General features: G+C 33.0%; 3 protein-coding genes across 3 annotated transcripts in view; 1 reads left to right on the forward strand and 2 right to left on the reverse strand.

Moving 5' to 3' along the window:
- LOC128175693 (uncharacterized) overlaps positions 1-299 on the reverse strand; it is a 28,245-nt gene extending 27,946 nt beyond the window's left edge. The window contains exon 1 of the mRNA XM_052841512.1: positions 145-299. The gene's annotated coding sequence lies outside the window, so the exon portion shown is untranslated. The remainder of the gene's footprint in view (positions 1-144) is intronic.
- A 1,715-nt stretch (positions 300-2,014) lies between these two features.
- LOC128177882 (uncharacterized) lies at positions 2,015-10,929 on the forward strand. Its single transcript, XM_052844781.1, has 12 exons — positions 2,015-2,221; positions 2,871-3,096; positions 3,401-3,508; positions 4,300-4,395; positions 4,525-4,785; positions 6,136-6,312; positions 6,732-6,928; positions 7,320-7,446; positions 7,726-8,022; positions 8,838-8,960; positions 9,325-9,482; positions 9,570-10,929. Exons 1-12 carry the CDS (start codon positions 2,103-2,105, stop codon positions 9,706-9,708), a joined length of 2,028 nt encoding a protein of 675 aa, XP_052700741.1. The 5' UTR covers positions 2,015-2,102; the 3' UTR covers positions 9,709-10,929.
- LOC128177883 (F-box only protein 6-like) lies at positions 10,586-12,120 on the reverse strand. Its single transcript, XM_052844782.1, has 2 exons — positions 11,624-12,120; positions 10,586-11,504 (listed from the first exon to the last, which is right to left on the reverse strand). Exons 1-2 carry the CDS (start codon positions 11,870-11,872, stop codon positions 11,355-11,357), a joined length of 399 nt encoding a protein of 132 aa, XP_052700742.1. The 5' UTR covers positions 11,873-12,120; the 3' UTR covers positions 10,586-11,354.
- Positions 12,121-15,997: the final 3,877 nt, after the last annotated feature.

Here is a 15,997-nt window from a genome sequence, read left to right on the forward strand (position 1 = left end):
AAATGACAAAAGTATAAATTCTTCATGTGTTGTCGGCCCGCCACATGTCATTATCCTGGTTTCAATCCCAGCGCCGATTGCATGGAATTTACTCAAACATTTCATTGAATTCCCAAACATTATCATCAATACAAAGTCACTTACCGCACATTAGAGAGGGATTTTCCTTATTTTGACTGACATTTCGCGGGAGGATCCCAGTGTGTCCCCCGAAAAAGCGATTTCTTACACCTTCAGGTGTGTCTTTACACTTCAGTGAACCCAGACCTTTCTGCATAACAAAGCCCAATAATGATTTTTTTTACGTAGGCCAGACATCATTAATGCGGTCACGCTTGGTTAGTGGTCCTGCAATACACATAGCAGCCCTGAGCCGAAGAGCTTATTCTGTAGAAAGATTCTTTATATGCACTTGTCTATTCATGTCATGCTATTGAAGTAAACCCCATGTAGATAATTGATCATCCACCTATGTACATTCCATTCATGTCTGGCTTTAAGAAAATCTGTTTTATCAATGCAGCTTTACACGGATGACAGAGCAAATACAGAATACTTCTAATAATAACAGTAATTGTCCTTATTTATATACATGTATTTGTTAAAGTGTTTATTCAACATGCAGCCATGAGGCTAGATGATATCTATATAATTTTAGTAGATGTTAGAAACACAATTTGGATAATTTTTGACCACGAAATATTTCTGACAATACCATGATTTGGATACTGTATTACCACCTTTACTCAGAGTTTCCATTTTATTATTTTTATTTTATTATAGAATCTGATTCCGAAAAAAAAATCCTGAAGAATAAGAGTTTAACTTTCATTCAAGAAATGTATCTAACAGACCATGCACTGAATTTATAAAAAGTCAACATTTACACCAATTGATATAAAATGAAAATATTGTGTCATTTACACCAACTACAACACAGTAGATAAAGTATATCAGTGTTGGTGCAATGAATAAAACACAGTGCAGAAAATATTACAGTAAAATTAGACCAAACGCACTTAAAAAAAAAGGTGTAGATTTTGGAATGTATCCCCTGGGTAAAAAAAATCTGCATTTTATAACTCTTATGTATTGTGTGTTTCTAAGAGCCTATATTCTGTGTATTACGGTTCCATTGAAATGGCCGTGTTATTATGCATGTATATATTACCATATATACATATACTCCTACATAAACAGTAAACTTTTGCATGAAAGGAAATCTTCTATCTGCGAGGCTGACAGTGTAGAGGACGAACTACACATAAAATTATTTATGTTGTATAATCAACTATATCAACGTTTCATGATTTATTTGAGAACGATCAGTACTACACGTTTTATTCTATTCTCTTTTCCCTTATGTTTATTTTTCCAACATGTAATCTTCCAAACATTAAAGAATCATTTGGAAATTTCTCGGAAAGTGTATGTCCTTTGGACCTAAAGATATTTAATTGTCATAACTAATTTCTAATTAATATATACACCATCGTTTCTGAGTAAGATTATGATGTTTACCCACAGCATATTAGGCCACTTTTATTTGCTGTTTTTAAACCCACCCCTCTCCCTAAAAAAAAATTAATAAAAAACCCCACATATTCACACAAAATAACTGATTAAAAAACCTACCCACCACTACCCCCATAAAAAAGATAAGGAAATCCCCTCTTTCGAATGAAAGTTTGATTTAATTCGTCCACAGAATTTCAAAATCAATTTTTTTTTTCAATGTCTTAAAAACTCGGGTCGGTCGGTCTTGAAAAACTTGGGTCTTGACCCTTATACAATATATATCTCTGATTGTGGAAAAGTAACTGTTATCGATAAGTGCCAATACTTTTTGGCCCGTATACTTGCATGAATAGATTGTAAAATACTAAATAAGTAAATTGATTGATTTGAAACTAATAAAACAAATAATAAATGCACACATAGTACAAGTTGACCAACGCACGAATACGGGATTATTTATTCTCAGCCGGGGGTTTTAAGTTTTATTGATATTCAAAATGTCTGCGCCCATGTTAACTTGACTAGATAATTTTTTGAGATGGTTATTTTAAATATAAACAGGGAATTTATTTCAGCATTTTATTATGGAAAACATAAGCTTTTATATTTGGATTGTTTGTTTTATCCTGATGTCCCCAACCGTGAAGAATGCAGAGGAAAACCTAGCTTCAAAATTACGTGCAGAAAGAATGCACAGAATGAAGTACTTTGAAATATTTTTTCAATTATTCTTTTCAGTTTTATGTAACGGTACTCCATCAATATCTTCTTTCTATCACCTTTCAACACGTTTAGTATGTCATGAGAGAAGTAGTTAAAAACAGATAATAGACAGATAGAGAGTTTAAAACAACACAACACATTCAAAGTCTGTGAATGTTGTGTTGATTGAACAAAATTATGGTAATGAAGAGAAAACACAAGTAACAAGCACTATATATGGATATATTTACATTTTCCAATGTCTTTGCCTGTGATAACACTACGTATCGATTTTGTACTATATAACCCATAATACAAATGACGCCAAATTGAGGCGCCAGCGGGGTTTGCTTATTTACATTTAAATATTTAGTCGTACGATGGTTTAAAATTATATAAATATAAGTAATAAGGAATCATTCTTTGAATATTATGAGGTGATAATTACGGTCAGGGCGTGATCAAATCTATCATAAATCCCTTCGGGCTTTATTGGATTTGATCACGCCCCGACCAAAATTATCACCTCATAATACTCAAAGAATGATTCCTTATTCCTTATGAAAATAACTGAATAAGGAAAGGTTCCACCCAGTCTCCGGGTTCTATGTTTAAGATGAATTAATTGTAACCTTTATTTTTTCACTTAGATGTGGTTATGAATTGAAGACACTTTGGACAGCTGAGCTAGCACATGCACCCTTTGCAGCTGCCCCTCTAGTGACCCTTGTTGATGATGACCAAAAACTAGATATAGTGGCTGCTCCGTTCAGCGAAAGCTTCTCAGTTCTCAATTCAGAGACCGGCAAAATACTATCACAAACAGCTTGGCCAGCACTTAATCTGGATAATTCTGTGCATGCTAGTCCTATACAGGTATTATTTAAGTTTAATAATTAAAACACAATTTGTTCGTTATCCAGGTCTAATCAAGTAAGTATGGGGATTTACCCCAAGTTGTACTTACACATATTCCATATGCAAACTTTTTAGGAAATAATTGTTTTTGTTTAGTAACGTTTTAGTGTCTAAATACAATTTCGCTTTCATATGAATGAATTAATGAGTTGATTAATTTATTAGAAAGTTTAATATTGATTTTCTCCATGAAAAGTGCAGGGTTATGAAACTTACTTTTTGGTTAACATTAATTGATGAAATTTTATATTTTTATATATAGTTTGATATCAATAATAATGGGCAATTAGACATCCTCTTTACAACATCTTCAGCTGAGCTAAGATTTTATACACCTGCAGGACACTTTCTACGAAATCAAACTGTACAGGTAATTTAAAACCAATATGAACGTAAAGTTTAAACGGTTTTATGAATATCTTTAAAATTTAAATGTATTTTGTAAAATTTCTTATGAATTTAAATAAAAAATTTCCATTATATCATATGATATATCAATTTAATCTTGAGTTGATCTACCAGGTAATTTCTAAGTATTTTTGGGATCATTTTTACCTAGCCATAAAAAAAACAGCATGCAGAAATTACATCTAGTATTTCTAATTTATGTGAAGTATTCTAAGAGAAATATTTTTATGTGATCCCTTATTGTTTTATGTAGGGTTATTGCCTTGTGCTGTATTTAAATCCATACATGTAGCATGCAAGGTTGCTAAAGTATTGTTTGTTATTAAAACCTTTGTAAATCACAAAGAAAAGACAGACTTAAAAAAAAAAAAGTTTAACATTTATTCCATTTTCACAATTTTGAAACATGAGGAAAAAAAACCCAGAACATACAGTAGTCGCTGTCTCTTAAAATTTGATTTAAGTATTGAAATATGTAAGTTACTGTAGAAGCAAAAATATTCGTTCAGGATTTAATTTCGTTATTTTTGTTGGCAATATTTAATATCCATGTTATCAACGAAAATAAATCCATGATGAATATTTAACCCAATTAAGTATTCATAAATACAGAGTTGCTATGTAGAACTTTATTGAGATTACGATATGACAAAATTAAATCCCAACAAAATTTTATTTGGTTTAAAAACAACGAAATTTTAACACAACCAATATATGTGCTTTTACAGTATTGTTATCTTGATTTTTTCCCAGCTGCCTCCTGCTTATGTTGCATCTGATTGGTACAAATCAGACCTTGTTGTGAAGTTTGAAGACATCGAAAAATATACATCATTTTCACAAACCGAAGTATGCATTGATTTTTTACTCATGTAACAATTATTATTCAATTGACATTTCATTAGTACATGTACCGATATTACTGTGTACATTTCTTGAGTTGTTATATTGATTGTGAATTTCAACATTTATCTTTAGGATAGCAAGTATTTGCCAATTGATCCTCATGTTTTGGCCACACCTATACTTGCTGATTTAAACAACGACTTTAGAGTAGAGGAACTGGTGATTCCTGTGTCTTATTTTTATGAAGAGGATGACTACAGGGTGAAGGAAAAGTTGAAAACACTGGGAGGACTGGAGTTTTCTGATATTGACAAGTACTTGGTGGCTGGTATCACAGTGCTGAATTTGACGACTGGACAAACCATTTGGAACAAATTATTGGACCTCACTCAGGTAATTTTAAGTTTATTGTTCTGTACAGTAGTTTTATTCACTACTCCTTCCAGTTTCTGTACATTTACATATTGTCACTTGGGTATCAAGTGTATGACGATCAGTAATTTTAGCAGGTCTCGGTAGCTCAGTGGTTAAAGATTTTGCATAATATGCCAGAGGCCTTGTGTTTGAGTCCTGGCTTAGACTCGATCACCACCTTTTACACATTGTATTTGGAAATTGTTTATCAAGCAAAGAACGCAGTAAATGTGGCTTTGTTTATCAACCCTTTTGTTTCAGTCATCATGAAAACTAAGTGGTCCGAAGACCACGGCAAGTGAATTTTGTGGTCGGATCAATGAAAGTAAAAAATTATGAAGTCTGATGGGCTTGTAAATATTTCAGAAGTCAAACATCAAAATCAATCTGTTATAAAGTCCCTGTGAACTTTTTTATGTACACATATGGATTTATGGGCAAGGGGTCAAGTAATTTTTTTGAGGACCAGTATATTTTTACAGATCACTGATACTACTAACCTCTTAGTTTAAACAGTTTTTATGGAAACTGTAGATAGATAAACAAGTATGTGTATTAAAGATTTGTCTCATTTACAGCTGTTGGCTAAGGTTGAGTGCACCAAAATGTTGGCCTGGAGCGTGAACAGTTGCCCAGGGCTGAAGGCTGAGAATAACATTTTGCACTTCGTCCAACAGATCAACTGTTGCACGCAACTCATGTCTACATCTGAAACGTTTATTTGATATTCATAAAGATAACTTGCTTTAGTGCCAGATTAAGGCATAGTTCAATGGTGAATGCAGCATTTTATGCAAACAACGTATGAAAATTACTTCAATGCCTCTGCCTGTAATGATTAAATAAAAAAATGTCCTTGTTCACTTATCACATGTTACACTCCTCTAATGTGTATTGATAAAAAATGAAGTGGACGAGATTTTATGCAGACACTGACTATTTTTATCACAATAGAAAGGTAGAAACATTTAACGCCAGCAGATATAAATGTAGGGTATTCCATGATTTGAAATGATACATGTATAAATGATATTATTCAACAACTTGTGTGTTTGCTATAGAAAATAAACAATAGTAGGAGATAAGTCATATATCATCAGTACATTACAAATCTTGGCAAATCTTTGAATCAACTCCTTATTATTAAAGTTGATTGGCATTGAGATGTAAAAATTGATTACCGGTAGATGGATGATATCCATTTCATGAGGCAAACTGCAATAAATATTAACAATAATATACAGGCTTTAAGTACAGGTAATTTTATCAAATATTGTTCATTAAACATTTAGAGTGTTCTCATAAAAAGCAGTGAATATTACTTTTAAGGTCGATGCAACATTTCCCGCCTACAACATTTTTTCACCCACCGTAATTGACTTTGATGTTGATGGAGGTCAGCTGGAGGTCATCATGGGTACATCTGCTGGAAGTCTCTTCGTATTTAACCAGGATGGCTCAGTAAGGACTGGCTGGCCAGTCAGTCAAAACACTATACATGGACAAGTAAGTGGTTTTTAGGTCAAAATTGTGTTAATTTCCTTTCTGTTTTATTCATGTGAAAGAGTTTATTTAACGCCCCTATACTGTATAAAAATTTGTCAGTCAGTCTATTATCAATTTCCAAAATATATCTAGTCTTTTCTTGAACAAAATTGACTTATACTTCACCCAAAAAGTGCCTTTGGGTAAAGGGTGAACACTGACCTAAAACTAATATTTTAGGTCAAAGGTTAAATGATTAAACTGCAATGATTTAGAGTTAAAATTTTAAGTTAAAGCAAAGTTCTCTAGAATGCTTTTATGATAGAATGCATTAACTGAACAATAGGACAAACAAATATTTGTGTTTGATGAATTACAGTACTGATGAATTCCCAGTAGGTGATAACAAATGAGATGAATGTTTGGTTTCTAATTCAAAGATCACAGCAGCTGACTTGGCTGGTGATGGAGTGGTGAAGATTATAACCATTGACACCAGCGCCAATGTGATTTGTTACAACAAGGAAGGAAACAAACTCTGGGAGTCTGTCGTCTCTGGCACCTCATCGCCCGGGAGTCGCCTGTATGATGTCGACAAGGATGGAACAATGGATATTATTATTACTACTGATGATGGGTCAGCACTTTTTTTTCGCAGATTGCTCTTGTAAATATATACTTGCTATTATATATCATTAAGAAGAGTTCATAAGGATTTTTTAGACAGCTAGGGATACTGAACATGCAGTCAAGTTTTACTTACCATACTGTAAAGACAATTTACTTATCAGACATTATGATAATAGGTAAAATTGTAATGAATGATTCACATTTAGAAACAGTGATCATCAAACTGGTGTTTCAGAATCAACATTTGAATTACATGTAGCTATCACATTTAGCACTGTAACATGTAATTAAGAATTCCCTTTAATCAAAACTTGCAATCAGAACTCATAAGTCTTTATTAAAAATGTTGTTATTTTCAATTAATTTCATTTTTTGTATTGATTTCTATTTCTAAATAGATTCATCTATGCTTTGAATGGAGTAACTGGCACAGTACTACCAGACTGGCCAGTGTCTGTGGGGGCAAGGATGACGGCAAATGTACTCATCACAAGGGTCTCCAACACCCACACTACCCCAGACATGGTGGGTCAACTGTTTTATAACCCTGTTATTCAAAATTTGTCTTTTCTAAATTAATTTTTTGGTATTACAATGTTATCCAAATAAATTTTAATCCCATTTGAAAACATTTTGAAAAAAAAAATAGAAATAAAAATATGTGTAGGAAAAACAACTTATTTTGTAGTGATGTTTTAAAAAACTTGAATCTGATTGGCTAAAATTTTGATGTTTATTTATAATCTTAAAAAGGTTACTTTGACCTGAAATTCTTGATAGAAAAAACAATTATTTTATTATCAGGTTGTAATGGCAGATGATGGATCTATTCATCTGATATCGATGGATCTGAAATGCAAATCACAGATTCCTCTTGGAGAAACCTCATTGGTCCAGGTCTTATCACATGACCTGATCAAATGGTTTTCTGGAATGGAGCTGTTGGTTGCTACTAGTGATGGAACACTAATGTGCTTGGCAACTGGACAAGAACTAGCGGAATTTGATGATGCCAGGGATGAAACTCTTAGAAGCAACCATATGTTGTCTTTGACTTCTGAAACAAAGACTGCAAATGACTTTTCCTTCTCAGAGAAAAAGGTATTTTAAACTACATTACCATGGTAAATACAAAATCTTTCAAGGTAAATTTTTACCTGATTCAAATAATAATGAAGTCCTCAGAAACTTCATGTATTTTAGCAATATTTCTGACCTTTTAGCAGGTACAGTCATTATTATTCATATTTTTTGACAGTAATGCAATATGTACTACATGTATTTCATACACTTTATTAGCACTCAACAAATCTGTAAAGAACTATATATGATATTAGTCAAATTTGGCCCCCATAATTCGCTATTTTTAAAGTGATTCAGGTACATTAATTTGTTGTGTTATTTTATAAAAGAGTTGACATAGAATATGTTTTTCACCTATTTATGTGATTTATATGCACTCACTCTCGGTATATGACGTCAGAAGTGACGCCATTTTCATAATTCAATCAAATTCAGTCAAAAATGGACATTTTGAACAAGAACGAACTTTTTGTCACTTATAAGTACTGGAGAGATACATCTTTGGTGAAAATATTTTGTTTGTTCAAGCAGTCGCTCAATGTTTTCTTAAAGAAAAACTGCTTCAAAACAAGCGGTTTTATGCTTAAAATGCAAAAATGGTAGGAAAAGGTAAACTTTATGATGTCATATTTTTAAAATGTGGGCACTAAAATCAAAATGAAAATTTTGAAAAAACTCCAAATGTATATTTGTACAAACAAACCAAAGAATGACAGTAAAATGACAATGTTCATTTAAGGGGGCCATTTTAGGCTCAAGCCATATATAATCCTTTTATGCTGAAACTTGATGTATTATTGAAAGATTATTATTGATTTATGATTTTGTTTTAGACAGGTGTTTATATCACCACTACCAACAAAATTGAAACAGAGGTCACAGGAGAAACATTTCCTGTGGAATTTGAAATCATTGACCCCTTGTACAAGCCCGGTAAATCCAAGTACTTTGTGGCTGTAAGTAATGTTATCTTTAATGGAGGGATGTGATAACAGTTAAAATAATTACCGGGTATTGTACCTTGATTATGATTTGATAATCTAAGCAATGTATGTAAGGTATCTGGATTTTATTAGTGTTATGTGATTAAAACAAAATTAGTGATTGACTACCCGCAAGTACTGTTACAAACACATTCACATGTGCATTAACTGGTTAGTTTAAATACCCATATTAAGTATTAAGTGGTATAATTTTCATAAAGTGTGTTCATTTTATCTGAGTTTGAACGACATGTATATTAATTGCATGATTCTTATTTTTGTTTAAATTGTATTCCTATTTCAACTCTTTTGTTAAGTGAACATCCTCTTCTTTTAGATATATTTTGGAAATAGATTGCTGATGCAAGGAGAATTTCCTGAACCAAAGACTTATAATGTACAAGTCCCTGCTGGGGAGGAGCCAAGTCAAGGTCATGTGACTGTGAGATTGACCAATCAGTATGGACAAATTTTTGAAGACAGATTTTCATTAAGGTATATCTAGATATGAACCATTACACATCATTTTAAAAACCAAGCTGTAAACAACATATATAATAAAAAAACTTATTCTGTTTCCAGATTTAATAAATTGATCATGGAGGATCTACAATGGCTTCTGTTAGCCCCCTTCGTTGCCATGATTATTATTCTGTTGGTTCTTCATGGGTTTCCTGCCAAAGACTTGCTACCCTACACGAACCAGTCCAAAAGTAACTGACAGGGTACAAGTTTTCCATTTCCAAGAAGATCTCCATCCTTTGATCTAGTGGTATTTGTTGCAGTGGCCAGCTTGGTGCAGTTCTTCTACTATGTGTTGACTGTGATGTATCAACTAGGAACCATGTTCAAAAGATATCTTAAACTATTTCCTATTCCAAGACTGTGTTACAATTGAATGAAGTGTGTGGATTTGACATTTCAGCTGTTTGATACTGTGTGGAGTGAATGTAGTATTGAAGTATATAGAGGCAATGAAAAAGTAAGGTTTAGATGATCTACTGGTAGGTTTTGAACCTGTGAATGTTTGTGAAGAATGTGCACACATTGTTCATGTGTATAGCTGTTATTTCATCTACATTTCATTATGCACATACATTGTGTGTACATGTACATATATATGACCTTGGTACATGAACTGTTATTTAATATATGATATGTTTGGGAATAACAGGTTGTGAAATTGATTGGTTTACATGTAATTATAAATTACATGTATATAACATTATTTAAATTGCATATAAGTACATTTATATTTGTACATAGTAACTTCAAAATTATACTGACCACATGTGAACATGACACAAGCCTTTAAAAAGTTAGAACCATTTTAACAAGACCTTGGACTTTCGGTTGGAGGTAACTATTTATTTCTTGCATCAAAACAGGTTAAAAATGATGCTGGTTTTGAGTGAAATATGCATGGATTGCAGCTCAAACACCAGACAAATATTCTTGATTTCAAAGAACCATTACTGAGTGGCCAACAATGAAATAGACAGGCCTACGTCACATTGCTCTTTGACAGTACTACCCAAAGTCCAAGCTCCTGTTAAAAGGGCTCTATTCATTTTCATATACTGTCCTAAACAAGATCACTGACGCAACATTTTTATCCAACATTGTAGACATGAATAACTGTAAATAACATCAACTGATTGCCAGATAATTACGTATTTATCTGCAATAAAACATCTGACAGAGTCTATAAAATTGTGTTTGCTCAATTAATTTGTTTTGCATAATAACCATGGATTTATAGTGTATATGTTAAAGTCTACATCATTGTATTTACATTCTGTATTTAAGACATAGAAATGGTAACAAAATTTGAATTACCAGTTATACTACTTGTTGAACTTGACCTAATGCTGTACAACCAAATTGCTTTAAGAAATGTATTCTATGATACAATCAAGTATAAACATGTGCTTATTTTCCATATCATGGTTGGTTGTTCAATACACAATTTTTTTTTAATATATAAAAACTCCCTTTCTCTGACCTTTAGTTCGTAGGGTATTTTTATACCCCTTTAACAAGTTAAAGAGAGTATAATGTATTTGATCCATCCATCCCACATGAACTCATATCCAAAATAGGTTACGTCATGCAGATAACGTTTTTGAACTATTCTTAGAGGTATGTTGTTATACCAGTGTGAAATGGATCATTCCACTAAGATCCAGTAAGACAGTGTATTTTCTTTAATTAAAAACGATCAATATTTCATAAAAGAAATAAAATTGGTGAAAATACTTTTGTTAAAAAATGTATATTAATTGTATACACTAAAACCATTTGGCACTAGTACTTTGATCACACCATTTCCGAAATATATAAACGGACCCTTATCACGGTAAAATATTATGATGATCGTTTCGATAGTTGGAGTACATCAGCCACCGAGTCCACATCCATGTTACTTAACATTCCTTGCGGAAGATCATCATATGCTGCTGGATTTCTGAACATATCTGGATGAAATGTTCGCCAGAAGTTTCGTTTATATATTTCCTGGAAACAAAAATGAAAATTTACGCGATGTTGACTCTAATGTTTCATAAGACATTACATAATTCATATCTTTAAAAAGAATCAAGAAAATTTTCCGATACAAAGGGATGTACTTATACCTTCCATCTACAGCCCTTTTCATCGTCGTTCAAACTTTCCCATTCCACGTTTGCTGGAAGACTGTTACATTTTATCTTCCACAATGATTCACTATTAGCCAAGGAATTCCACTTCTTGCAGACCAGGCAGACGGAAAAAATGTCCTTCAATGGTAAAATCGAAAATATTCTGATCCTTAGTTCTTCTGGGAGATCCTGTATATTAATGTTTGTTCTGTCGGCTGTTTTTGGAGGTCCATTTTCTTCCATATTTTCAACAGTGTGTTATATAATACAAGGAAGAGTCTCGAATAGCTGGACGATTACCCACAAAACTGAAAATAAATCTTATTACACTTAAATGAAGGGAAATTTAAGTTTTCTTATCGCATGTGAAAATTTAGTTATGATCAAAATAAAGTCAAGCATGATTTATCGTAATATTTAGTTAAACCATTTTAAGTCCATCAATTTCGACGAAATTACGACTCGTTCTTAATCTGTCTTAATTTCACAGAGGTATGCAGAAGGGGGTTCCAAAGGACGGATGTATTGTAAGCTACGTGCAAGCTATGCTTCAAGGGAAACTTTTATTCTGGAATGTATTTGTATTAATCAAGTCATTTTTTTTTTAAATCTGGGTTTGCCCATCGATGTGTGCTGAAAAGATTTTATGCATTACATAATCTTCGCAAGGCAAGGGTTTACGATCCACTCTGCTCCTGTGCAACGGTTGTAGATCGTAAACCATTGGTTAGAGAAAATGGCATTGCTCCGAATCCTTGATCTTTCTCATTTGACTTGCGTGAGTCAGACGAACTCGACAGTTAAACAGCATGCAAAAATTAGACATTCGGCCTACCGGTGTATTGTAAAACGTACTTCTGACTACCATTCTAGGAATTATCTTGCCTTTCCTTTGCTGCATACGTTTTCTGTAAGTATTTCATTTGAAGGCAACGTAGCTTACAAAATAATAAACATGAGAGCACAGATTACTCAGTATATGCAGCTATATTATATAAAATAATATTTTATATTTTGGTTCAACAACACATATATACACATAATTTTATTTAAGCAGACAAATATGATAACTTTAATTGCATCATGTGTGCAACAGTTAAAAAAAAAACAACCCAAAAAAAACCACCAAAAAACATGTACATATATTTGAGGGGTCTACAGAAATACAGATAATTCTTTATTTGAGCAATGTATGGTGATTAATACCGTTACATGTTAAAAACGTTCTGCTAAAGATTACTGAAAATAATCGATAGACGTGTGAAAGTAACGATTCATTATTTCAGTGTTTGCTTCTTACTATTAAACACTATTAAACAACGTTTTTGAAAACATGTAGGTTTTAATAAATATCAATAAATTATCAATGAAGAATGAAATGGTATCATTGTGGTAACGATTTTTTGCCGTGTATTAATTACCGACGTTTAATAATTTTTATTTAAAAAAATTAAAATGTTAAATAAAACTCTCATAAAGTTTTTGGAAAGTATTTTTGTGTCATTTTTGTAACAAAAGTCTTATTACAATGGCAGGTTATATTATATGCGGGTTTTTTTAATGCTGCATTTGCAAAGTACAGAAATAGCCCATTTATTTTGCCGCGGTATGCAAGAACAGCCACAGTCGCTAACTAATTAATCTATCTTCATATACTATTCAGAATGACATTCATCACCAAAAAAAAAATAAAAATCAAAACCTAAAAGCAGCTACAACTGCCGAAATCTTCAATCAGCTAGTGAATCGGGTCTATCATGCGTACCTCAAGACTGTCATGAAACAACCAATCCTGACTCAAAATTAATGACAAAAACATACCAATTTGGATATTCCCAAGCTAACTGGAACCATTGCATAAAAATTTTACACCATTCATCTAGACAACAGCATGGGCTTTCATGGACGAAACCTGCATAAAAGCGACAGCTCAATCGCAAGACTTTCCAGTAGGTGCTTATCTTTTTTTGAAGAAACAGATCATCAAAAATGCTCCCCTAGAACGCCTTCACAAGCATACAAAACAAATAGACCACAGCAGTCACTACCAATGAGGTGTTCAGAACAGTGTACGGAAAGCAAAACAAAGTTCGAATACAATGTCAGCGGTATATTTGACCCGTGCGTGCACGGGTTGACATATTGCATATCGGACATTTACGAAATACTAGTAGGTACATCAACACACCTTATTATTGACATTTACATAACAAAGCTATAAGCCTACAATAATGCTATTAATTTCACTATACTTTCCTTAGTTTGAATAGTCTGTGTCTCGGGAAAGGCCCTCACCACAGTTAGAATGCCTCGGCCTTATACCCGTAATGTAGCAGAAAATTGCAGAATTGCCCCGGAACGATTTTGAAGAAAGTTAATGAAGTTGCCTTGAAAATAGCAGTCAAATTCATCCCAACAAACCTTTATGAGACTGCAAATACCTTTCAACTAAAAATTTTAATACATAGAATGGAAGAATTCAACACCTTTTCACCAACGTACACGTATTTTCTTTGAAAAACTGGGTCCGTTGGACATTATTCATTTTTACGATAAAACATATTCTATCTTCACTCTCCTAACAAATATAATGCAACTTTTTTGCATGTAATCAAATATTTTGTCATCACTAAGACAAAAGTAAGTACTTAGTTGAAATGTATATTTGTTATTTTATACTTTCTCTCAGAAGAAATCGTTAATATATATATGAACAGAATATATAGCAAAAGTCTAATGAAAATTTACCCGTATTTGTATTATCATTTCTGAGTTTATTCATGCAGATGTGATATTGTCACCCCTGCGAATGTTATTGTCATTTATTACATACTTAGTAATAAATACGGGTTTTTTGCACATGTGATACAGATGACATCACAAAATCTGTATCTCCAGGGCTGATACGGATCCGTATCACACCCCTTGCGGAACTCCTCTGCCTTTTTTTCGCTTCGGCATTTTTGCATGTGTACAGACGAAAAATAAAACATTTTCAGTTACAGTCGACATTTTTAAGTGCAGTTGAAAACTTCAAAAGCTAGCAAATGTTTTAAAGCACTCAACTTTTAAAACCTAATGAAATTCCGTTCTGTAGCTTGATGTTTGTTAAAACAAGAAGAACTCATATTTCTTTTAAATACATGTACATATCCAGACTTTTTCAAATGATATGAATAATCAATTTGTTCAAGTTGATGGGATTTCTTTTTAAATTTATTACTAAGTATGTAATAAATATAATAATAGATACCCTTTTCCATATCACAGCTTGTATCAGCCCTCGACCAATATCAACCCTCGGGCCTTCGACCCTCGGGCTGATATTGGAGTCTCGGGCTGATACAAAAGGGTATGTATTATTCTATATTTAAATTTTAGACCACGTGGTTTTATTTGACCCTTTCTGTTTCGCAGTAAAAATCTTGCCTCGTGTTTATAGTCTATTTTAGAGAATCTAGGTTCTTGTAGTCAAATATCAATTCTTGAGGTTTATTGATTTTAAACTTTATTTTCATTAATTGGTGGATAAAATGTGTTCTAGAAATAAACGAGACAATACAAAAATAGTTTTTTTCCGCTGTTGCGACAATTAACATGCGTAGTAGAGATCCCCTCTAAGAATTAATTTTCGATCCGCGCCTAACCTAGTAATAACATCAATAGTGAAACAGACTATACTATTTTATGCAGAATGTTCCTTGAAAATGGTGCGTTCAGAGTACTGCCGCTGGCATGGGTGCGTTCAGAGTATTTCCAGTGGTACCATCACCTGTTTGCCAATCTTAACATTTTGTGCCGTTGGTACCATTGGACGCCTATGTACTCTGAACGGATTTTTGGGTAACATTGGTGGAAAATTCACCAATGTTAACAATGGTACCGTTGGTGTACCAATGTTAACATTGGCTGAATATTTAGCGGAAAATAATGTCTAACCAAGATATAATTACTGCTTCGTGCATCATTTTGCAACAAGAAGATGCATTCAGAAATACTATATTTAGTACATTAAAGTACTTCTCCCTGACAGATTATTTTCTTCTGCAAAACATGCGGAGATCGTCGGAGGAAATGGCCAGAGTGGGTCATTATTATGAAATTACTATACCTTCATATACACTCGATGAATTTAAAACCCATTTCCGTTTGTCCAGGGACACATTTGAAAGGACGTGCCAGAGACTGTCTACAGTTAATGCCTACAACAATCTAAAGGGGCCTACCCCTAATCTTGAAAAAGAACTCTTGATGTTTTTGTGGTACATAGGTAACCTTGAGAGCTTTCGATCGATGGCTGATCGCTTTGGTACATCTAAAGGAAGTTTTCATTCCAGTATTACAAGAGTTTCATCCTCCTTGACAAGT

Source organism: Crassostrea angulata, chromosome 3 (assembly GCF_025612915.1).
Source record: "Crassostrea angulata isolate pt1a10 chromosome 3, ASM2561291v2, whole genome shotgun sequence".
NCBI classification, from domain to species: domain Eukaryota; kingdom Metazoa; phylum Mollusca; class Bivalvia; order Ostreida; family Ostreidae; genus Magallana; species Magallana angulata.